Genomic DNA, 26,179 nt, shown 5'->3' on the forward strand with positions numbered 1-26,179 from the left:
TTCAACAGTAACAAACTCCATGAAAAACTCTTTAATCTATGATCTCTTTAAGAAAAACTGGAAACAAATGGTCGAAATAGATGGGACTTTTTTATTAATATTACGCAAATTTCTGTTATTATTTCTACTTTTGTTTATTATTATTAAATAAACTAGTTAGGAATGGAAAAAGAAAACGAACAATATTATAACTATGAAGGCAGATAATAGATAAGTAAAAGTACTATTAAAGGAAGTCATTTGGTTGATCTTTTAACTTTTGCTAGTCTATAAGAAGTTCAAGACTTCGAGCATCAGAATCGTAAAAAAATAATGAAGTGGTACTTTCGACTTAAAGTACCCTCTTATCGTAGATGGTGGATTGTGGATTATGGGTGGTAGTTGTTGGATTGGGAATGGTAATGGTGGATAGCAGATATTGGGTTGTAGATGGTAGATGTTGGATTGTGGGTGGTAGATGGTGGATAGCAGATGTTGGGTTGTAGATGGTAGATGTCGGATTGTGGATGGTAGATGGTGGATTGTGGATGGTAGATGGTGGATAGCAGATATTGGGTTGTAGATGGTAGATGTTGGATTGTGGATGGTAGATGGTGGATTGTGGATGGTAGATGGTGGATAGCAGATGTTGGGTTGTAGATGGTAGATGTGGAATTGTGGATGGTAGATGGTGGATAGCAGATGTTGTGTTGTGGATGGTGGCTAGTAGATGGTATAGTAGACCGGACGTATGACCACTGCTGGTTACTGTCCAGTGTCCAGTTTGCGTCACAGGTCTGTTATCGCCTGACGTGTCCTTCACACTACGCGTTGTGCATCTTTACTCACCGACTGCAACGCCGACAACGGCCAATGTCCGGTAGAGAGACAATATACAGAGTAGGGCAAAAGTACGGATACTCCCTCTAGTCCCTCTCAACATTAAAGCGTGCAAACACCAGGGAAAGGCCTGGTTCCACAGGATAAGGAATCTCCGCCGTGCGGTGCGATTTTTTCCGCTGCGGAATTAAAACGACACTGGGTTTAATGGAGTTCCCATGTATGCGGTTCCACTGACTTGCGATTCCGCATCCCGAAATTTCCGTTCCGCATGGCGGAGAAATCATACTGGTCTGAGAGCAGTAGCAGTGCGGATTCCGCCAGCGGAGAAGACCCATCAAATATTGTGACCGTGCAGTTTCATTATGTCTTGTGCTGTAAAAAGAGTTATAGATGAACGATTATAAAGTAACACCTATAATCGCAACACCGATTTTCAACAAACTTACTGTTAAAATAAATTATTATAGCCTAATACATTTAACATAAACTGTCAAAAATAGTAGACCTGACGAACAATTATCCTGAGATGTTTGGGTATCAAGTGTTAAACGGGATTTCGTGATTGAAACGCCTTAAGTTTTGTTAAATAAATAGCAAAATAGGCCCCTTCACTGTCTCGATTCTTAAATAGGGTATGTCACTTCGATCACTGTGACTTGACGCTAACTAAGATAAAAGATCGACAACATCATCATCAATGTCATCATATAGCATCAAAGCCAAAGTGCTTTCCTCTTTCTATCCATACTCGTCGCTAGTTTGGACAGAACTGAATTTCCGCAACGTTATTTTCGCAGTCTGTAGAACCAACCACCCCTCTAGATTTTTCGCTGCGTAATTTTCCGCTGCGAAAAATTACGCACCGCATGGCGGAGATTCCGCATCCTGTGGAACCATAGCTTAAGACTTTATTTTTTTTCTATTCGCACTTTAACTGTCGACAGGCAAAACTAACGAAATCGATCACGAATTTACTTAGAAATGGGATAAAACGTCAGTATCAAGTTTTCTCGTCCTGTAGAATGATTACTACTACCGTAACAAACAATTCCTTCGTGTTTTACCCCCTGGTTTCAGTCCACAGCAGTCCACTACGACCACTATCGCTAACGTGCGCTAACGACAGCCACCACTAATGTATCGATGTTTATAAAAACAACACTCACGTAAGGCTACAATCACGCCAAATGCAACCAACAACTGTGTACGGTGTAGGCCAGCTCAGTGCTCACTAGTCATGGGTAGTAATCATCTATTACGTATTGGCTATAGATTATACAGTTCCTAGAGACTATTTCAATAATGCTTCCAGACCATTTTAAGACCGAGCAATCATTCAGTTCCCTGGTGGCATATTAAATTATTTCATGTTTTATTTGCATTAATATAGCACACCGTCCTACTGTTTTTGTTTATTTTACAATTGCGAACGAAGTGTGGATCATTATTAGTTTGATGGACTCCTCCTACGCTAAGTTTTTTTTATTACGTTTCGAAAGGTGAGGGAACTCCTTTCGTTTTCCAGTGACCTAAATCTACATTTACCTATCCATCCTAACCTAGATGTATTTGGCCCACATATTATATTTTATATCAATTATATCGATTACATAACCTTAAGGTAATATGTTATGAACACACAGATAGGTCACTTGAAAAGGGAGGATTTCTCTCACCTCCACAAACGTCGTGTAGTCCAAACACTTAACGTTAACTAAAATTATAATATACTATCCTTTCCCAATGGAGTATATCTAAAAGACGATTGGTGGCTCCAATACTCCCAGGGTTGCATCTCCTGCTTCAAGAAGTACCAAAACAATCTCATGACAGGTAAAATTATTTCAAGAAAGTTAATCAATGGAATATTTGTAAAATCTAAACCCCCTAAGGATTGTTATACTGCCAAAAACCAACGAAAATGTAAACCAATAAAGTATCTGCTTTGATGATTACTTACTGAATTTGGCTTTTAATTATTGTTATTTCACCTTTTCACCAACACAATAACAATCTTTCAGGCGTGATTATAGGTGTGCTTCTACCATAAAATGTCAATTGCATATTGTTATCCCATCTAAAAACTTCTTTTCAAAATAACATAGCTCCTTGAACAAGGTGTTTTACTAAATTGTATAAATACAGGTGAGGGAGACCACATGTGCTCATTGTATAACGGCCAGGTCAATAGAAAAACAGATCTCCCTATTTTTACCCCGTAGAATTGGGGAAATTATTTTGAAATCTCCCAAACTCATCAAAGGGAAAATGTGTTTTTGGAAAATGTTCAAATTTAAATGTATGTTAAGTTTTGATTATTTCTAAGATTTGTTCACTGAGCATTTAAAAAAAAATAATTCTATCTTGATGCACATGAACAAGATATTCAAAAATGTCTAACATTCAGGGCCTTACAGTTAATTTTATTTCAACCACCTACATAAATGAGAAGGATTACAACTTGAATCCCAGATTATTAAAAATATGCCCTTTACAAACATTTTCTAAAATCTACGTTAAAAGATTACGAATTGTAAAAATACAGGAAAAAGTAAGAACTTACATGTGAATAACCTCAAATTAATAGCAAATTTTCTACATTTAAAGTTTCGTTCCATCTCCAACGATTCCGAAACTATAGTCTAAAAAAGGTATTTTTCAATAACTTTTCGTTTTTTTTTATGTTGGTAGCCATTTTTACCTCACCTGTGCGAGGATCTTATAAAGGAAGCATCCCCCCCCCAAAAAAAAACGGAAATATACAATTTCTCTAAAATTTCCCTAACGATTTTGAAAAAGAAAATTGTGTGTTACCTCCTTTAAATTCTGAACAAAATGGTACAGTATAACTCATATTACTGTACAAATTACAATTCAAAAGTTATTGCAACTTATTTTATTTTCCCATTATACCCCCATAAAATACAGGAAATTATGATTTTTGAAAAAAGCCGGGTTTGATTAAAATTTAATTTAAACCACCGAAGGCTGTAAACATTACGGTTCAAAAGTTATTGCAACTTTTGGGATTTTCCCTATAAAATATCATAACTACTCCCACCGTTTACCGCTTAAAGGTTGTTGACACGCTTACGGGAGAAAGTTTGTGTCACGTTTATTGTCCTAATCATTCGCCTCTTACTTGTGTCGTTCCTACAGTCGTCCATGTATTATTGAGCGAAGTGAGCGAAACACTCCGTCTTTTGTTTTACAAATACTCCTCCTGAACGGCTGAAGCGATCAGCACGAAATTTAGCACATACACACTAAGCAACTATGGGAAGGTATAGATTTGAAAATGGCACAATTCTGACAACTGGGGTCTTCCTTACACGAATTTAAACTTTTAAGAAATTTATCATGGGCCTTTTGGTTTATTTGTTTGCCATGACAGTATTTTGCAACATAACAATAAAAAGACAAACAAAAGTCGTAACATATGTTTATCAATAAAAAATCCAAACTAGCACATTACAAAACAAAATAGAGAACAAAAGGTAAGATCAATCGGATTGATACCGTTGAGCATTATTTGCTAAGTAACTAATAACCAATTATGATTATGAACAATTGACTTTGGAAACCGCAAGTAGACATTCCATTTACGTGAACCAGACGTACCAATTTACTTGATACAATACTGTAAATAGGGATTCCATTTATGTGAATCAAATATATCATTAACCTTGGATACAGCAATTAGACATTGCATTGACGTGACCCAGATGCAGCATTGACTTTAGATACTAGAAGTAGATATCCCATTTCCAAGAAACAGGTACATCATTGACTCTGGATACTGCAAGTAAACATTTAATTTATGCGATCCAGATGAACTATTTACAGTACTTGGATTCTGCAAGTAGGCGACCGAACTACGTGTACCAGACTTTAGATACTGTAGAATGAACGAATTAGGTTGATCTGTGTAGTTTTGATACTGACCAAGATCAGCTGATTCTTTAGCTAAAATCACACTGTTCAGAAACAGCTGGATCCAGTTTCGAACCGACAAGCTTTCGATTGTAAGGCGAGTACTATTAATACTCGCCTACCCAACACTACCCATCCAGTCGAGGACCTTCATAAAGTCTACATAGCCACGTATTCCCTACTCAAGAAAAATATAAATTTGAAATACGGGCTAAGTGAACAAGAAAGTGAGTTTTAAGTGAGTTGCAGCTAAAGCCCAGTAGTTGTACTTATGTTGTCACTGTGATAGTGAGAGTTATACTAACAATGTGTTGAGAGGGCGATAACGTGTCTGATAACACCAAGACATCTTTAATCACAAGAATGACAGAAGTGTGCGGGTAATCTGGCCTTATCTCAATGGGAACAGAATCTGATTCTAAAACTACGGCGCGGCGTTTAGTTCTTTGAACACTTCTAAATATAGATTTTATATGCCTTGAGTAGCTTTGTGGAGCAGATTCTGACTAACTAACTAGAACTATACATAATTAATTGACAACATGCCGAACATTGACATGGGTAGCCATATTGTTTAGTTTTAACAATGTTTAACTAAGGACTGCAACTGTTGGAATTTATATTTTGGGGTGTCACAGGTGTTACAAAAACTTCTTGTTGAAGAAAAATGAAGTTGTCATGAAGTAATATCGGTCGACAATAACACCTATAATTATTCTTCCTTAATTGAATCGATAGGAAAAGATATTGATCGCAGCGAGTGTAAACTGAAACATTAAAATAGTAAATTGACACAAAGTCATACATACTATTATAACTACGCTGTACACGTAGCAATTTCTAAATTTAAGTAGTTGATTTAAATTCCGAAGTACTGTAATTTCAAATAGTTAACTTGACTAGGCTACAATGGCATGGCAATGCTAAATAACACTTTTAACAAGCTTGTATAAGTTTAGGCATCTACAACTAGGTACATAACAGAATCATAATGTTATAAAAACTAAGAGAACAACATTTTCGTCTTTATAGTTAATTTCGTGACATACAAGACGAATTTTGAGTTGGAAACAAAGCCCGAAGGTTTAAATAAACAATTATAATACACTATTCGCAGGTAAATGTCTGAAGTGCCACAAACAACAGCACTGCAGGTTTCAAGTTTCACCTCGCACGCTCGGTCGTTAAGATTGCGTGCAAAGGCAACTCACTTATAAACTCTTCCAAGGAAGTACTTGTACACTCTAGTTTCCACACAGTTGTTGTCTGAGACAAAATCATTAAGTTAAGTCTGTGAAGCAAATTGCCCAAACAACCAGCGTGTAGTTGCTGTTCGTGTAAAACAAATCAGAGTTGATAAATATAATATTTTCATATGTTTCTAGGTCTACACCATGAAATGTGTTATACCACATTTTGATCGATTGGATATCTGATTTATATCTTTAGATTTAATCAATCATCAATTCTTTGAGACATCGACACATACTAAGGTGCGTATTTCAAACTGAATATGAATGCAAGATTATAATTAAATGAAATAATCATTGTAGCATTGTTACTGCATAAGATCTGCTATTTCATTTGTCAAGACATCTGGGCCTTGTTTCGAACCATCAACAAGCTACATAGTCATCTATATGATATGACCCAGCTAAGTGATATGACAGCTAACAAATTGGTCTAAACTGTAAATTTCTCGGATATAACTGCAAAGGAAAATTATTGAACAAATTTTCATGCTTTAGACATTTTATTTTAACCACGCCTTACCACAGAATACACTTCACGAATATTCACAAGAGCAACAAAGTTAGATAAGCGTACATTACAAAAGTAACATGGAGTTTTGAACTCTCATATTCAAACTCTTTGAGTTGATAGTGTAATTACAACAGAGAATTCATGAAGTGAAGGAACAACAACGATTTTGATTTGAGAGTTTAATCTAACTATCACCCGAACACCCCAACAGTTCCAGGCGCGAACACTTTGATCTGTCTATCAGTGAGTTTGAAGTGAAACACTTTCTTATCGCTGGCAGACCCGAAGCTAGGTTCTAGATTATCCACCACTTCCAATGAGCCTGTCACGTTGGTCGAGAACCCTGTCCTGAGAGGCGCCACGGTGACGCGGAGGTCGGCGACGTGGGAAGTGAAGTCAGCCAAGAGCCTGTGGTCTTCGCAGTTCTCCGACACATGTGAGCAAACTAGCAAAGACAAGTCTTTATCGTCCTCCATCAGCTGTCTGAGGCATTGCAAGAGACTGACAACTCCCGCCAAATCCACTCCAGCAGTTATCAAAACACTCAGATCGTCAACAATGAGGCATTTCTTTCCAGACATCGAAGCCAAAGCGGTCTTCACGTCTTCGTACAAAGATCCATCGAGACGACTCAACTCTAAATTTGTTGGTTCCGTTAAAGACTTTTCCCAAACAGGGTCTAAAACGACTGTCTTGTTATCCACAGCGGTTAAATTAAATCCCAACTTCTTGGCTACATTCTGATAATGCGTGGATGAATTTTGCAGCGCGACTAGACAAATTGAGGTGCTTGTTCTTGTCGCGTTCCACATTAAACTTGCGATCACGAATGTAGAACTTGCACCGTGTTCTTCTACAACTTGCAGTAACTTGCCGGACAAATCCTTGTCTTTCAGTCTCAAACTGGAACAAAGCTCGCTCGCCATTACCTGAAACCAAACGGGCTCGTTGTAGGCTTCCATACATTCTCTTCGGTTATATCAAATCAAACCATCACCATCGGTGTCATAGTTGCCATACATCTCCGAACAAAACAACGGATATAATGCTATTTTAAATCAGAACTTGGTGTTCACTGTGTGCCTAACGCACTAGTATCACGACTTCGCTGTCAATCAATCAAGATCAAACATCTTCTCGTACCTAAATTAAAGATTCAATATTAGCATCCAGCCAATCCATGAATACATAGGGATTCGGGGATGTAAAAGTCACAGCAGATCTGGTGATAGTAGCCATCTCTGTTCCTCTTGCAGTGGTGTATAATTTTATAACAATCACAGTTCTTACAAGAAAAAAAATCAACTTAACTATTTTCTACGCTAAACGTGAACTGCCCTAGCCTGAAGGAGTTAATGACAACACATCTCTCACGTAAATGCCCTTTGTATAGCTATAGTGGAATGAAAAATATCTTTCCAGCGCTCAAAGACTATCAAAATGCACTAGACAGGATTTCTAGAGAGTATTACCATGAATAGAAAATGATAATATTTTTGTGATGGGTATTCTACTTACACATTAGTCAGTTGTTACACATTAGTTAACATTAACAGACGTATTTCATCATATGATATCCAAGTCGTCTACTTGTAAAGGTCTTACTTTGCGTATCGAGTGTAGGGGTCCCGGCCACTGGTCGTATTCAGGGGCCAAATTTATATAATCTAACCTAACCTAACCAAACTTCTATATGCGGATTAGGACCAGAGTGGCCGGTTCTCCGTTTCTCTTTGCGTATCATATTATGTCATTGACTGGTAAAACCACAGACGCTGCATCATACAAGGAAGAGGAAATATTGACGATTCTGATTTGCAGAACGTTGTGGAACTCACCACGAAAACCAAACCACGTCTCATCTGTGAACGCACTAAACATCAACCACTTGTTCAAAAGTAGTATTACGTTAGGTACACGTGTTTCGAGTTAGTAGAATACTAGTGTTTTCCACAATATATTAAGCAGCAGACTAAGTGTACATAATGGCCAGGTGGTTGTGCCTACAGCCTTGACACAAATAGCACATAGTGTGTGCTTCGTTAGCCGCATGTCACACGTGCGAGCTTTCAGTTCCGTCTTAGTTGCCACCCACAAGAGCCTAGACTCAATGGCAGATCGATGTAACACATTACAACAGCTATCAGAGACAGGTGTATTCATTGTAACCCTAACATAACTGAATGTGTAACCGAGAGAAAACTTTTTATGTATTTAAATTCTTTGACATAGATAGTGTTATTGCATGTGTATTACGACTGAGAAGTATAAACATGTTTTTATTTAGAAATAAAAAATGCCTAATATCTATCGCAATGGTATTTGGGTCCTTACACAGAATCGACCGATAAAGAATCGACCTAAGCCTACATCCACTGGATAAACTTAGAACGCTTAGACTGTAGTATATTTGTATTTAGGCTTATAGAATTTATGTAATTTCACTCGGGGAAATTCTCCAAATCGCCTCACGAATCAAACCACCGTTGTTTCAAGACGAAGACATTTAAATGTGTTATTAGCAAAATTGTGCCTGGATGGAACATTTATACATGGACTGGTAGACAATCTGTACACAGGAAGACATTTACGTCTACGGTTCGTGTTTAGTTCCCAAGGTCGTAATAACCACAAAGTAACTAAAGCCAAACCACGAGAAGAGCCACCTTGGCTACTGGCCAGACAGTCACCGTGTTATTGTGTCTGTAACTACATATGACGCGGTATTGTTGTGTTGATTTCAACAGTAGTAGTTTATTTGGTGGTGAGTGGTGGGGTAGAATACCTGAGAAGTTTTAATGTTTGCGGAAATCTTACTTGGAGATAAAACATCACGAGACCGTTGTACCGAAACGAGGTCTACATCAAATCATCACCAATCAAATATTCTTTATTCAGTGACAATATGTCTTGAATAGTACCGTTAAACTAACTTAAATAAAAATTATAAACTAAATAATTATAATCATTCACAACAAATTATTCAAATTGTAAGACTAGGTACTTGGAATTCAAATTAACATTAAGAGATTACTTCTAATTATTATTTGAAGAAATAAAATGGGTTTCATTTCAATGAGTCTTTTGCCATTAAGCTTTTGAATCTGTTTGTGTTAATTTCTTTTTTTAGTGATATAGTAATACACAATGGATCAGAATTATACCAACTGACCAACTAATTATCAATAACAAAAATACAGAACATAATCAAGAATGACTGCATGAATTTTGTCATCTGGAAAAAAGGAAATACGGAAATCCAAAAAGCAACAACTTTAAACGCCCTTTTCAGAATTTAAAATATGTTTATGGTGCTAATTACGTTTGAATTTTGTGTTTTAACAATTTTAGTATGGTTTTTAGTCCCAAGATGGATTTGACATCAATGTGATAAATATAATGCCACACTTTTCTTATAAATCCACCTTCTTCAAGGGCGGATTTGATTCACCATGAAATAAAAACGTAGGCTACATAACTTTATCCATAAGTATATTTTAAAGTAACTGTTAATAATGAACAAGTGCATTCTATTAAGTTCAAGGTCTAAGTAAATGTTATGTAGCATACCACAGGTCAGGGCTTATTTTTTACAAATCTCTAAATAAAATAAAAATGTAGATTGCACCCGCCTTGCGAAAATAGCAAACATGAAACATGGCTTGGGTTTTCACCGCGGGTGAATTCATTAACAGTCAATTCAGAGCCTTCAGAGTCGCCCCCTTCGATATGTTCAATCTGAAGCCCCCTTGACGCTCCCTGGCTCTTCAGCTTGCCCTGGGGGGAGGGGGCTCTTACCCCCCACTCACACTCTCACACCCCCAGTGTTGCCTCTTCTAGGGATTTATCCCGAATCTGGACACATTTTTAACCTGAGTACTGACGTTCTAGGGACAAAATACTTTCTGAGGATTTCTGGAGACAAAAGATTTTAGACGATTCCTTGGGGAAAATAAAATTAGGTCTATAGTTAAGACGAACTTGAAAACAAAATATAAACTAGCTGTTACCCACGGGCTTCGCCCCGTTTGACTTCATATGTATTAATAAAACTATTGATTGGTTAAGTTAAGCTGAAATGAACAAAACAGAAAAAAAACAAAATCACACCGGATTTTAATAAGGTTATAAATTGAAAGAATATGTAACAAACAAATAAGTACAGCTGTGGTATTTTTAACATTAGGTAGGCTATGAAAAGTGCCCTTTAGAAAGGAATTACGACCTTAAAGGCCAATTTATGAAATAATGGATAGTTTTGCGCAAGGTTTCTCGTCATGACGAACATTTTAAGTAAAAGGATTATGGGGGTGTGACTTGTAGTTTTCTCAAAAGTTTATGGGTAGGCCTACCTACTTCGGGATTTATATATGGATGAATGCATACAAAAATGGTAAATTTTCTTCTTACAGGTGGCTGATCAAAATATCTATTCACAAAATAAACAATATTGTGTACTTTGTTTCTCTCGTCGTGGATCCTTGGTGAAATGAGTTGTCAAAGTGACGTATTTAACTTGCAGTCATGACGAGGAACATTTTATATGGTTTATAGGGGTGAGACTTTTGGTTTTCTCAAAGATTCATGGGTACTTTGGGATTTATATATGGATTCATTTGTATTTCAAAACATATACTGTACATTATTATGATATTTATTTTAATAAACAAATATAATCTCCCATTGCAGCCTACTAACATTTTTTGGAATGTTTATAGAATAGCCTACTGTTTTGTATGTGAATTTTGGCAATTTTACTACAAACTTGATTTTTTGCTTAATTGCCACCATTGTAATTCACGTGCCATTTGTAGCACATCTAGGGATTTCTAGGGACTTATCGTTGGCAACACTGCTCGAGTGTGTTCTCACTACGATGTTGCGTGTATTATACTTTCCACCCCTCCATTCAACTCAAGTCGTCCTTTACATTTTTTAGGATCGACCCGGGACATACGTGAGGTCAACGAAGAACTGTCACAGGCCTAATCATTGTATTAAAGGGGGAAATTAATCACAAAACGTTACACAATGTAAATTCTACAGAGTTTTGTGTCAAAATTGAATCAGCCACTACTTTCTGAAAACCGACAGCTTTACTATTAATATGCAACTTCATTCAACCACATTGTCAGAAAAATTTAGTGAACAATTGCAAGTTATCGAAATTGTGTTGATGTTACACGCACCAACATGAACATTTCACGAACAGATTGGATTTGAGACTCTTGAGACATATTGCTGACCATTTCAATGAGTTATGATTTCACTTTATGCATGAAAAATGATACTGAATGTTGTTACGACGTTTGCCTCAAGAAGTGTTGATTTCAAACCGGGCTAATTGATATACAGCGGCTTAGACGATACTTGATACTGTATTCGTGTTGCTACATGCAATGGTCAATGTTTATCAGAGGAATGGTTAAATAATATTCACTCCCTCGGTATTAAGTTGAGATCGACACGTGTTAGACACGAGATACCGGTACGTCACCTTCTAACTCCAATTTGATTCGATTGTTAATAGAATCAATTCAATCAAGTGCAGTTGAACGTTGTGTTAACCACTCTGCCAAGGCTTATTTTGTATTACATAATTACTTGTCTATTTCGTTAGGCGATTTGGTTCCAGTTGTATCCGTAATTGCCTTAATTGACTGCTTCCTCTATCAAACGTCCTTGGAGCTAACAATTAAAACGAGATTTAAGTTGCAATAACTCTCGTTTCATGCACTCCCTTCAATAAAAACTTAATTTTTATGGGTGCAAATAAAAAAAATATTTTATATCGGACGACTGTGTAATAGACCTAAACGACTTCGTACTGTGAGAATATTTTGTCTAAATACCTTTAGAAGTTGTAATATTAACTCAGACTTTTCAGGTCCGAAAGCCGTTAATTACGTTTAGACAACTTAACGACGAAAACATCTCCGAGATTACAAACTGCAGTATATCTGGGTGTATCTATTGTTTAGATGTATTTACACAACTCCGGATTTGAGAGTGTGAAACACGGCTCAGCCGAAAGCGGATTACAGACTTGCTTTGTAGCAACACAACGCTAACGAAGGCTCGTCCAGCTGTTGCTATTTGTAAAAATAAGACCCGAGTGACGTAATAACACGTCATCACTCTCCAGTCGTGGCATTGTGCCAGGGTTTACTGGCTGAGTACCTCGACGCCCCATTGGCTCATTAGTGCTGAGACCAGCGACCAAGGTATAGCATGTGATTCCAGCACAAGTCAATCCAAGGTAAATTTTACCCAACCCTCGCCTCGTCACCACGACCAACACTAACACGTCAGTGTAGACTTTCCATCCGTGAGTTTCTCTTCGTCATTGTATGTCTCCAGCACGTGAATGCCCACTTTCTATGAACGGTTGCTGTGAAATCTATCAAGTTGGAAGATTGCTCTTACTCCTGTGGCCATTGAAAACCAAGGCGGTCTTTGGCCGCATAAAGTCAATGATGCTACATAGAAATCAAGAATTTTCGGTCGAAAACATTAAATGAATTACCTTCCTGGCATTAATTTATTCGGAATAACGTTTGATTATTTCCTCGTATTTTACTTTTTGCTCAACATTTGTAAAAATGTTTTCTTTTGATCTTTTGAAGGTCTCTTACTTGATTTTTCTGAGGATTTTGATAGAAGATCCCTTTTTGTTTGCTGTATTCTGCCAAGTGCTGCGTACGTATTACCGTAGTTTATTGATGTGGGTTGTAAACACGCTCGTACTTCGTACAAGTGTGGTAGTTTCTTTAGAGGTCTATTAATAATTTTCAATCCAACATTGAGCAAGACAGTTTGTAAAGTTTGGCAGGGTTCGTAGAATATCCCGATGCTTATTTCCCTACTGTTAGTTGACCTATGGTGGTTCTAAATCGAGAAAACGTTTCTTTACTTGTTGCCGAAAGCTTTTTAACTAGAGATCCAAGATCTCTTTACATTTGTTTAAACTGCCAATAAATATATTTTAACACCTGTGTAGTTGGATGATCTTGTCTTAATTAGCCTAAATTAAACACACCCCCACCCCAAATATTAGTTTATTGATTTAGTGTACATAATATACATTCTAATGTATGTTTAAAAATCTAATTATTAAATATAAAATTCTGTTACAAGTTCTGTAGAATTTTATTAAGAGGCTTGGATGTACCTACCTAATTGGAGTAAAAAAAAAAAAAAAAAAAAACAACAACGTAACGAGATGGATTACATTTTTTTCAATTTAGACAAAAGTTTTCTGTTTTAAAATATAACGTAGCCTGATGTATAAAAATAGTTATAGACCTGAACACATCGATGGCATAAGCATTCGAAAATAGTTTATTTGTAAACAAATATCACAATTAATTCATTAGGCTACAGTTAACTATTACATAACTTACATTATATTACTACGATGTGAAAGAATTATTTATGTACAAAAAGTAAACGGAAAATGACAAATAACTCTAGCAACATTGAAACTGAAGCAGAACCATGCAGAAAATAGCTAGGCTATTTCTGGAGAAGGCAATTAGTTCTTGCTGATAGTTGTTTTTGAAACAGTAGAGATGAAACTCTAAAACGTAATGTAATATTGGATACCCATAGCCCTAAAATGCGTTATTAACTAGTTAAATGCGTGAATTTAAAGATGGATCATTGTATGAATTTTTTTCGTTTAACAGTTTAAGTATACCGTAATGGTTTTCCTAGTAATACTCTGTTAACAGACAAACAGCTAACAAGAACCACGTTTAGTCAGTAATTGATGTCCTGCATAAACAGCAAATTTTCGTAAAAAAAACCCAAAACCAAACAGGTGACGTAACAAAAGCAAATATATTCTGTTTAAAAAAAATATTCATTTATATTAGTCCCCCATATATAAAAATAGCACTGTGCTCAATACATTTTGCTAGTTAAAGGAAGCACCAACCTATTTTGTATTTATATTCAAAAGCCTACCATTAAGTCGATACAGTTTAAGTGCTTATAAACATAATCTATGAAAGATATTAGAGACTACAATGGCAGACACTAGACAAGGTTTACGTTTAACAACATTGAATGAGTATCTAGGTAACCAACACAATACCGGTATGTCTAGGCTAATAATGTGATGTCGTTAACTTACTGCATTTTGAAACTGAAGGAAAAGACGAATATTAAAAGTTAGACGAGTTGTTCCAAGATTGTTCCCGCACAGCACCAAGTTGAATGCGTGATTACCATACGAGTCCGGGAAACACATTTCGAACGAGTGACAAACAATTCTTTCCCCACACTACTCTTAAACATAAAAAATACAATAAAAACTATTAAATCCGTATATTTTCACATTAACAACAACTTCGATAATAACCACTTTAAATTCGACTAGCCTACTTAGTATCAGTCTGTTTTCATTTTATCTAGGATTTTTTACATTAAATACATAAATCAATTTACAACATTAATTTCTGGTTCGATGTAACAGGAATTGCTCACAGAAGTTTGAAGAGGTTTGCAATAACTAAAATAATAATAACTAGTGTACATGTTGCTCGAATTCGAGCAATTCTAAAGCATTACAGGAGTTATTTCAAAAAGAATAACAGTCATATTTACAATGAGTTTAAAAGAGTCAACTCAAAGATCACCGGTGTGTAACTCAAACTATGTTTATCTTCGTTATTGATAAACCTAAAGCATTCCGGTCGGTTTCTCCTTCTCAAAATGCCTCGCTGTACAGGCAACACAGGTCATTGATAGAGGGCCAATTGAAAACGAAAAGTCGTTTTGGGGTAGTGTTAGGGCCGGCGCATTTTTAACCTAATAGTTGAGATTGCCCAGGGTCAGGTGCTGACTTTAAGCCTATTACGCGCCACAGTTCTGTAGCTGCGGTCGTTATCACGATTGCGCCTCCTGTCTATGTTTCGTTGTCGTCACGTCGGAGGCATTTAAAAGAAAAAAAACAACAAATAAACAAATTATAGCTACACAAAACAACGATAAATGCACAAATTTAAGTAATAATCATGCTAACACGATCCGTCATAGCGACACAAAATAACGATAAATACACAAATTTAAGATACAACCACGATTGTATTTTTCTAGTAATCGTGGATACAACCATACTAACACGATCCGTCTTGGGGGTTATGTTTAAACAAACTCAAATAGTAAATAAACGTACTCAAAGTGTTTCATTGAATTGAAAAATAAATAACAGCAGTTAAATTATACAGCTGATCAAAATGTAAACAATTATGTTCTTCATAAGGATAACATGGGAACTTTCAAATCCACTGGGGCAGTGCCCAAGGGACTTTAAAAAAAATATAAGGCCAGTTTGCAAATCTACGCGACACGCTCTTTCCAATGAAACGTCAATGAATAAAATCGGTTAAGAAATGGTGGAGGAGTTCAACCGACAAAGTTTCATGTAGCGTATTAATTATATAGATCAGCTGGTGTCCGGCAAAATTAAAAACCGAACAGTAGTACCACAAAATAAAGAGTAGATTTTGCATTTATAGTACTCTATACGTAATGCAGTTTTTAAGCAGGTGGCCAACAAACAGCTGCTTTAGTCCAGAAAGCAGCTGTTAGTAACAATGCTAGGGAAGTCCACGGATAGTGTGGCGAAATAAAACATTCAAAAATGGTTCAAAATTAACATTCTAGATTAAATATAAGGTAACAACAGCAGATTTATGGCCGTGATTATAAATTGTCATTAAACAAATAAAACGGAACAAAAATGACAACTGTTTTATTATTAAAGTTTTCTTTGCGACTTTCTAAGTTTCGCAACAGAATTCGCGAAATTCAAACTCGGCATTGAACAAACGACCTTGAGGAGAGGAAGACACCAATCATACGACCTGTTGTGTCAAACACGACCAAACATTCGATATTTTCACCTTCTACAATTATTTTAACAGTCAGGATGAAACTGACTTATCTCCAAAACTATTGGTTTCAGAGATCTGCAATATAAAAGTTTGGAAATAAAACAAAATTTTTAAAACTATGCTTGCATTGGGAAAATACATTCGGGAATCGTTGAATTGATCCATGAATTGTTATTCATGATCCTTGTCAGGAGACGACCTATTCATTGTTAATGATTAGATTGCTTTATTTTGGATAAACTAGGTTCAAATAACATACATAAAACATACTCCTTAAATAACAAGAATTGTTTTCAGCTAGGCTAATCCAAAACGATGACAAATCAACTAAAGCAGTATGTTTAACAACAAAACATTTTATAAAACACGATACAGAAATTCTACGTGTTGATTCCGAAATGAAATTGTCCAACCAACGATACAAAACATCGTTGTGAAGTTTAATTCGTTTACAAACACCAGTGTGACTGTGGTATTGACGCACCTCTCTCAGTCAGCACCTCTGTGTTCAGTGTACACGCACAGCGCCATTACTAGTTTAGCTCTAGACACGGACAATCTCGCTATACACAAGCTCTACTTCCCCGAGGGCGCGGGTTAAAATCCCGCCAATCACCAATGGATTTGTGTCAAAGTGATAATGTCGCAACCTCTATAGCCTGAAGTAATGTGGAAAAACAATACCGGGCTGGAGCCTAGTTTAAGAACAAATCTAAAAGATCTGATATTTCATACTTTGGTTTTATACGCCATTCAAACTACAGTATTATCGAATGAAAATAGAGAGCAGTTGTACACAAAGTCTTTTTCAGGGAACAGGTATGATAGAGAAATTTACTTTGAACGTCAATAAGTTTTTATTTTATATTTTTTCGGGGAGAGTGGGAACTATAGCAGTAAATAATCCTCGTTTGGGATTATGATAATACGTTCCGTACTGCCATTCGTCATTAGCGCTCACCCGACAAAATGATGATTAAATTATAAGTGCAGTATCTGACAAATGTAATGACAGTGGGTGGTAATTATGATGGGACATTGCAGCAAATCCTTGGTACTACAGAACGCAGTGACGCCGTAATGCCGAACCGGTTACGAAATCAACGAATATTTGTATTAATAATTATTTAACTGTGGAGAGTGGATGGGATTGCAGTAAATCCTCGTTTACGGTCAATCGTGTTCGTGTAGATAGGCTACTGCAGCCTACTACTGAACGTAGTGAACTGAACTGACCGCGATTCTTAAACACAGACGGACCATGGATTGCTAACGAGAATTTAGATGCGGTACCTGGCAAACTGGCGTGAATTAGCGTTTTTAAATAAATACTAGCTGTGTACCCGTTCTACGCACGGGGATCTTATAATATTCAGTTGAAACCTTCTTATATAAAGAACAGCAGTTGGTTTGCATATTTTAAGATATGCTGGCCAAACTATTATACATAGCTTCATTTTATGTTGTTTTTTGTTGTTCCGGATCGGTATGACAATCAATAAAAGGTTAAATTACCTCTGTGTCTGCCGGTCGATCCTATAACGGTAGGCTTACTTTTATTTTTACTATCTGATCTCGTTTGCATGGCTCAATCACGTCCTGGTTGAAGTTCGTTCGCTACGCTCACTCACCTGTATGTTGGAGCTCGTTCGCTGCGCTCACTTTCCTTCAGGTTAGAATTAGCGTTTTTAAATAAATATGTGGAGACAGTGGGTGTTAACTATGATGAGGTACTGCAGTAAATCTTCCGGGATGAAACCTTTCTTTCTTTCACTACTACGAAATGAAACCAATGATTCGCTTAACAATCGCACGAAATATTATAAGATGAATGCTTTGCAGTACCTGAAAACTGGCGTCCAGACTCACGACGGCGACATGGTCGGGTATCACCGCGTCACCACAAACAACACATCCACTGTCTATCCTACACTTCACTATCAGCACTCTACAGGCTACCTCGCACACACACGACGCAAACACAGGTCAACTGAACATCATCAACATAGCCGAAACTAGCTAAATCTGCACCACGCCCAACGCTACACTGACAGCGGCCATATACTGGGTGACCAGTGCGCATGCGTCGCTAGCAATTGACATGTTACGCTAGTGCACTCTGCCACCCCACCACCGCCTCACGGCCTCCCGACCCGATATGCGAGTAATTAATGTGCCTTTTGCCCGCGACAATCAACGCCGGATATGACACTTTCGATCGTAGGTACAAGTTAACAAACGAAGATACAGGTACAGGAGCCACAGCCTAGGGTACGTGGCTACGAGGTACGAGGCTTATCGAACTCGTAAATTCGGCGGCCGTAAAAGTGCCAAGGCCAGTGGAGAAGACAAGGACTGCCAGAAGCCTTTTCTACCCGACAGTACCAGACCGAGGAGCGAGAGAGAGAGAGAGAGAGAGAGAGAGGGAGGGAGAATGTGAGCGAATGCAAGGGGAGAACACGTGAACGTGACCAAGGGTTGAACAGTATACAGAATGAGGATAGCATGGACTATCATTGAATAGTTATATAGCCTAAAGAAGTTTCTAGACGGAATTTTCAAGTATCTATTGTTGGCGGAAAAAAGGCAAATGTTAATTAAAATAAAATTGTTTCTGACATTTGGAAATACAGTATAAGCCTTGGGCATATTGAAGAAAAATATTATGGTTAATAATTGTTATAGGACTTCATCGAAGAACATTACCTAGACAAATTTTGTGTATTGGCATTCAAAACATTCTTTGTAAAATCAAAAGTATGTAACTTACATACGAGTGCCAGTAAATGTACTAGGGCCTATGTCGGATTGGCTGACTATTCGACACATCATCTATGGAGCAGCTATCGCCAATTCGTCATTGAAAAAGAACTATGGTAGTTTGTTGTGTGAGCCAGATTCCGTTTTCTACCTTAATTGTTGCTGGCATAGTTAATGGGTCATTACAGTTGGCTGTAGCTCACAATAAATCATCCTATCCATTTGATTTGGTAGAAAAGTTTGTGTATTCAACAGAAATTAGTAATTTGGAACAGCACAATCTGCCGGTGGCTCACATAAACTAAGACAATTTTAGTAAAAAACTGGCAACAACTTTTAACATGAAATGTCTAGTTGTTCCAAAAGTCAAAGAGTAGACTAACCCTGCTCCACCATGGACTAACCAACACAAGTTGAGGTGGCGGAATTGTACCCCCCGCAGGTTAGTGACGTCACGATAACGTCTCGAGCATTTTCTCGTCCAAAACGGCGTATACGGGCTAGAATTGTACCCCCTTCATGAAACTTTGATATTGTTTATGCACGAGTGGTTCGATTTAATCCACTTGCATCTAAAAAACTGTACAGGCCGGAATTGTACCCCGCGTTAGTCAAGCCGGAACTGTACCCCCTGGTGACCGAGAAGATGTACGGCCCGGAATTGTATTTGTACCCCCCCCCCCCCCTATGACTCAAACCTATTCATGCACTGAAATTATAATGGACATGATAGCAATACTGTACCTTTGTAATGTGTAATGTTGAATTCAAACTGTATACAATCTCAACTCAAAATAAAATAAAATCCAATGTTGGCCTATGTTGTAGCCCTGTCAAATCTTTACTAAAAGCTTTGGTCATTTAATGAAAAAAAAGAGTTTAATCAACATCGGTGCCCTAGTTTTGAATATGTTTAAGAGCTTCTCTTAGTGATTACCAAGTAAAATTAAAACACTATTTACATTTGAAATTAGAGGTGAATCACACGAAAGAGAACTGACCCAAGTGACCCGACATCTAATACCTAATAGCTACCTCATCCAGTACCTATAGTTCGTAGTTTCATAGTACCTACAGTACTATGAGTTCGCGAACCAGCATGGTCGGACCATGGGAACGGGGTTTTACGGGGGGCTTTATAGGGTAAAAAATTTTAGACCCCCTAGACACAAAATTTCCCAATTTCTCTCTAGACCCCTTTAAAGAGCTTAAAAAACAAATAATTTTGTATATCAAAGTGTTTTTGAACGGTTATTAGTAGGGTAATGGAGAAAATTTAAAAAATTGTAAATTTAAAATTCGCATGTTATTCTTATGGAGAATAGGCCTATCGTAAAATGTTGTAGCTTGCTTGTTTATGGATATTTTGATCAAACTTGGCAAATTTATATAGGCCTATTTTATATTAGTAGCTACTAATATTTTACTAAAAAACACACTTTATTAGCCTCCCTGCAGCAGCAAACCTAGGTACCCGTTAAACTTTTAATGTTTTTGAAATAGATTTAATTGAAAATCAATCAGGCAAATGGAAATTTGCTTAGTCTGCAGGTTTGCTGCGGCGGGGGTATTTAGTATAGGTACCAAATTGTCCAGGCTTTCTCGCTTTTTTCCATTGCAATATTTACGACGACCCAAATTCAAATAGTAAATTATCAGTAATTAAATTGTCCAGCTGATCAAAATGTAAACAATTATGCTCTTCATAAGGATAACATTGGACATTAAGAGCCACTGGGGGAGAGCCCAAGGGACTTTTTCAAACATATGTTGTTTTACAGGAAAATACTTTTAAGTTTTTTATTTACCTTAAATTTAAGAATGTCTTTGTGACCGTACATTTCCTCTTCCTCAACGCACAAAAACGTTCATGTTAGGACTATCACGAACATGTTGCAATGTTTCATGTGGATTTTCACTGCCCCAAATCCTACAGTTACGTGTGTTAATTTCACCACTTATGTGAAAAGTCAACTCGTCAGAAAAGATTATGTAGTCAAAGTCCATCATTATCCATTCGATTGAACATATCAAAGAAGTTCTTACGGTCAACCTTGTCAGTGTTTTTAATTGCTTGTAAAAGCGAATATCGGTATGGTTTCAAATGCAAAAGTTTTCTTAACACATACAGCTCTCCAGATGCTTGCCAGGGTCGATTTTGTAGGGCTTTTGACAAAACTTTGTGTCACTTGCTCAATAACTTTGTCAGATGTGCTTGTACGACCTGAGGTTTCCACGTTTTACTGAGCACCCTGTTTCTCTATGCCACTCATAAATTGTAGGCATTCTAGGAGAATCTTTATAGCGTACTTACTACAAAACCACGCAGCTGAACTGTTGTCACAGACTTTGATTTTTCAAACCAAATCACACTACAGCTAGCAAGCTTAGATCCTGTCAACGCAGGCATAGTCATATTTAAATTTAACATAACTGCCACTAGGGCTTGTGAGGCTTATTTAGTGTGATTAGGCACTAGTGGACTACGCGAGTCAAAACTTAATGTGTGTCCCTTTAAAACAACACTAAATCAAGCTCTGTAGCTAACTTTTTGGGCACGGAAATATTTATTTAGTATGTCTACATTGGGACAGGATGTAGGCCTAGGCGTAATTTTTAGATGTCATCTTACTACAGTTTTTTTCACACTGAATCAAAAAATGGAATAAGTTTTTGACATGAATTGGGTAATGTGCAAATATAAAACAAATCGGTACTTCAGTATTAAACGGAGGCCACATTTTGTCAGCGCGCTGCGGCGGTTATGTTAGGTTGGGATATCGTAAATATTATGTGTGTAGGACTTTCCTCGCTTCGTTATGAATCGAACGATACTTTCTATTATGATAACCCAACCTAACATAACCGCCGCAGCGCGCTGACAAAATGTGGCCTCCGTTTAATACTGAAGTACCAAAAAATCATTAGCCTATATTTATTTTATTATTTAGGCTAATTCAATAAAAATTTATATTTACATTTAAAGAGTGTAATGTAGGTACAAAGTCTAATGTTTAGGCCTATTGAGCACTAATTAATTGTTTTCTGAATTCCATTGAGAATTTTGATTAGGCCTATTGAGAATGTTAGCCTATTGCATTTCCATCCTTAAAGTGTCAACTACCGTACTGGCATGTTTACCTTAAATAAGAGCTGATTATTTAGTTTCCAAACTTAAATTGATTTAATTTCGCATTAAGTCGAGTACCTATAAACAGCTGTTTGCTCTACTCACTTAGTCCACAGCCCACATACGGACCCGTCCAGACCACGTCATATTAGGCTACCATCATTACCGCTTTTAAATTCGTAATGTTAACCTTCGTTTTACAGCCACATAGGAATCTCTCCGACAAAAACTGATTGCATTTCTGGATTCAGCGTGAAAAAAACTGTAAAAGTAGACATCTAAAAATTAAGACCTATATATCCCAACGTAGGCATAAGCTACTAAATAACTGCCACTTTTTAAAAATAATTTTATATGAATTTTCAAAGCTGTAATTAGTCATTTTTGAAACACCCTGAGGAGAAGAGTTATTGTTTAGTTTATGATTGGATCGTTTTAACTTAAGTATTTGGTTACCGTAAGTTAAATGAGGTTTTAAATTAACTTACTAAAATAACAAGAAACTAATTGTAAACAAAAAACGACCTCTACAGTGCACCAGACGGAACTAACGTTAAAATTGACTTCAGCTGTTCCATAAGGATGATAGCCATTCCCGTCACGCAGTGTCCCTCCGTGTTTAGCTCAGCCCATGTCTAAGTTATTATAAGTAAAGGAATCCTAATATAGGCTAGCCTATTAACTTAAATCAATAACAATTGTATAGGCGTACCGCTTAGTCCATTAAGTACGGTTAACACGGGCAATCCCTCAAATAAAAACTTTAAAAAAATAAAAAGTGCTCTACCGGTACTTATTTATTATGACTTATAATCATTGTTCTGAAGTTGTGTGTGCATTATTTACGAAATAAATTAACTTAAGCAGCCTACACTTTAACTTACCAGTACCTGTATCATTTTTTTTCGTTAAGTTAGTAACTTAGGTAACTTATTGCCGATAGAAAAATAACAAAACCCAAAACACAAAACAGTAACTTACTAATTCAAATATAGCCTACTTTTATTGAATAAATGTAAAGTCATAGGAAAGAGTCAATAAAAATTCATATTTTGATTAGGCCTACTGTAGGCCTACCTTAAGTAGGACTATGTAAGTTATTAAGTAGGCCTAGGCCTACAAACTTAAGTTAATTGATGCTATCCAAATCTTATCATAAAATTAAGTTCACAACAGAACTTAGGCCTATTGTCGTAGGCTAATTAAAGATTCTAACTTACCATTTCACCACGAGACAGGATGTCTAAATTTATGTTTAATGTCCTGCAGTCTCGAGTGTTGCCCAGTTCCTATCTTTTTAATTTTATTTATTTCGACGGCAATCGCCATTTTACAAAATATCACCCAGCGTGGGAGCGGTTACCTAAGTAGGATACCTACTTAGATGTAACTTAGGCAAAGTTAGAGATTCTTAGAAAGTGGCGGTTAAGCCGAACTGCTCTCAAAACAAGGTCAGTAAACCAAACTTATATTTGACGAGAGAGGGCTGATTCCGTTAATTTGAGGTCAGTTAGGAGGGGTCTAGGTAGCCTATACTGTGAAAAGGCTCTGCAGACCTAGGCCTAACTTAATAAATAAATAAGATAGCACCCGTAAGAGATAAACAGGTGTAGGCTTAACTTAAGTTATTCTTATTGTAGTGGTTTGAAGCCAACTTGTCTTGGTCATAGGACTAGCCAATGCTACTAAGTTTAGTTAGGCCTAATAAGTTTTATTATGGTAGGCCTATGTAAACTGGTCCATCAACCTTTTTTATAATCCAACAAGTTATTCCTTTTACAAGATCTGGTTAAGTTAGTAACAATACGGAAACCGTCCTCGTTGTATAAATGTTTTCGATAAGTGACAGGTAAGTTTTTTATCGCTTTGACAACGCCTTTAGACAGCGGGTAGGCTTAGGAGCCTCCATTATTAATGCTGTTATCACCGAAAATGTACCACATCGTTTGCCGGTGTAGTGGAGGTAAAGTTTTAGGTTTAGTGAACTATTATTGCTTAAAGTTTTATCTTAGATTAATATTGGCCTATTCTAGGCCTACCTCCAATTCCCAAACACGTCAGACCGTAATCCAGCCAGCTCCTTTTTCGTCGGTTGCAAGGTAGTATTGCAGACCAGTCACTCACTATAATTCTCAATTATTTGTGCACTGCAATTCACTTAACACACTAATCACATTTAAATTGATTAATTGAAAGTTCTAGTTTTGGATTCATACAAACACAATTCGCTAGAATGTCTTAAATACTAATATACAATCTAAATTACTATTGACAAGGACCACTATCTGGGCAGGGTGCGGCTTCCCTCTACTAAACTCTGCAAACCCCGTAGCAGGAATGACGTCATTGCTTTCCCGCGCGATTTGAAATCCATAGCAGCATTTTGATTATTCCTCTCATCCCTCCATGTACTTGTTAAATAAAATTATTTGTCCTAATTTTAGGACGGTTATTTATCCAAAACTTAACCATTTTGAACGTTTAAAACAGCATATCTTAACCTTATTTGTGAGCTTCAAGACTATATAAGTACTAAGTCTAGGCAAGATTTGATAGTAGCTATTAAGTTAGTGTATGCTAACAAGTGCAAGTAAAATGTACTAATGTAGGCTACTATACTCTATCTTACAAGAAATATTTGTTAGGAGAGTCAGCCATGTACAAAAATTGTTTTTTATAAATAAAACTATTTGAGATATGCCTATAGTTTTTTACCAAAAAAACAATACTCTTTTTATCTGGGTTGAAATTCTGCTCCATTTCCATTATGAATCATTTAAAAATGTTGAGGGGTTTCTTTTGTAATGTTCATAAACAATAAACAAACATACAAATCTTCAAAAAATTGTCTGACAAGGTGGATAAAAACATCACCCAGATTTCTATCTGTTTCTATCCATTCAATACACTTCATGTAAAGATGAAGCTATTTTTTTAATGACTTACTCTGAAGTATAAAATAAGTGCACATTTAAACATACCTCTGAGTATGTAAAGATGTACAAACAAGCATTACATAGTTCATATAGGCTATACAGTTTGCATGTGACTACAAGATCCTTTATTCAGCAAGCAAAACTTTTTCATTACCACTAAAACTGGGTGCCAGTTAATATGTTCGGTTAAAAAAGCAAAACAAAATGCCCACTTTTTCTTAACGATAAGAAATATTGCTAGTCAGAAATAGCAGCAAAAGAATAAAACTGTTTAGTCTTCTGAATATGTTAATAAAAAGAAATGTTGGCGGACAGACTCAATGAGATAATATTTATTTATAAGCGTTGGTAAAAGGGCAGAAAACCCTTTTTACAGACAAGAAAACTATAAAGATTGGACAGAAATCATCAATTAGCTACTGCATTGCCTTGACAAATAGTTTATAGAATATCAAATTATGTTGAGAACAAAATAAATTCAACAAAGTTGGCACATTTTTAACATTACAAAAGTACATTTAAGTTTTACATCCAAACTATAATTTAATAAAATAAAAACCACCGATAAACTACAAAGTTAGCGCTGAATTTCCTAAACCTGTATTCACCAATGGGTTGCTTTTATATTGCACACAGTTGTGCTAAATTATGAAAATATTTTTAATGATCGATCATTCTATACCAAGTGGGAAATGAAATACCACTGACTGACAGATGATCACTATATCTCACTAGATACGAGTATAAGACCTAGAATTATAAAATTTTGTATTGGGGTCCCTGTATGATGTAGACGTGCAATAAGACGAGGTTTCACAAAATTCAAGATTCAAGGGGGTATAGGGGAAACTATTTCCAGTGAAATTTGATGATGTAAGCCTTTATATTTAGGTCTTTATAAGCTAAACAATGCTGTAATCTTAAATCTGATG

General features: G+C 36.5%; 3 protein-coding genes across 3 annotated transcripts in view; all 3 read right to left on the bottom strand.

Annotated features, from left to right (window-relative positions):
* The window catches only part of LOC129005936 (guanine nucleotide-binding protein G(I)/G(S)/G(T) subunit beta-1), a 56,444-nt gene extending 31,823 nt beyond the window's left edge, over positions 1 to 24,621 (bottom strand). Inside the window, exon 1 of the mRNA XM_054434973.1 lies at positions 24,351 to 24,621. The gene's annotated coding sequence lies outside the window, so the exon portion shown is untranslated. The remainder of the gene's footprint in view (positions 1 to 24,350) is intronic.
* Positions 332 to 1,719, bottom strand: LOC129005930 (uncharacterized). The gene is made up of 2 exons (XM_054434965.1): positions 1,686 to 1,719; positions 332 to 747 (listed from the first exon to the last, which is right to left on the bottom strand). The coding sequence occupies exons 1-2, from the start codon at positions 1,717 to 1,719 to the stop codon at positions 332 to 334; spliced, it is 450 nt and encodes a 149-aa protein (XP_054290940.1).
* LOC129005931 (elongator complex protein 6-like) lies at positions 6,711 to 7,445 on the bottom strand. Its single transcript, XM_054434966.1, has one exon. It carries the CDS (start codon positions 7,443 to 7,445, stop codon positions 6,711 to 6,713), a length of 735 nt encoding a protein of 244 aa, XP_054290941.1.
* Positions 24,622 to 26,179: the final 1,558 nt, after the last annotated feature.

The sequence above is a fragment of the Macrosteles quadrilineatus genome, unplaced genomic scaffold (genome assembly GCF_028750875.1).
Source record: "Macrosteles quadrilineatus isolate MER2022 unplaced genomic scaffold, UCM_ALF_1.0 Scaffold_46__1_contigs__length_943047, whole genome shotgun sequence".
NCBI lineage: Eukaryota > Metazoa > Arthropoda > Insecta > Hemiptera > Cicadellidae > Macrosteles > Macrosteles quadrilineatus.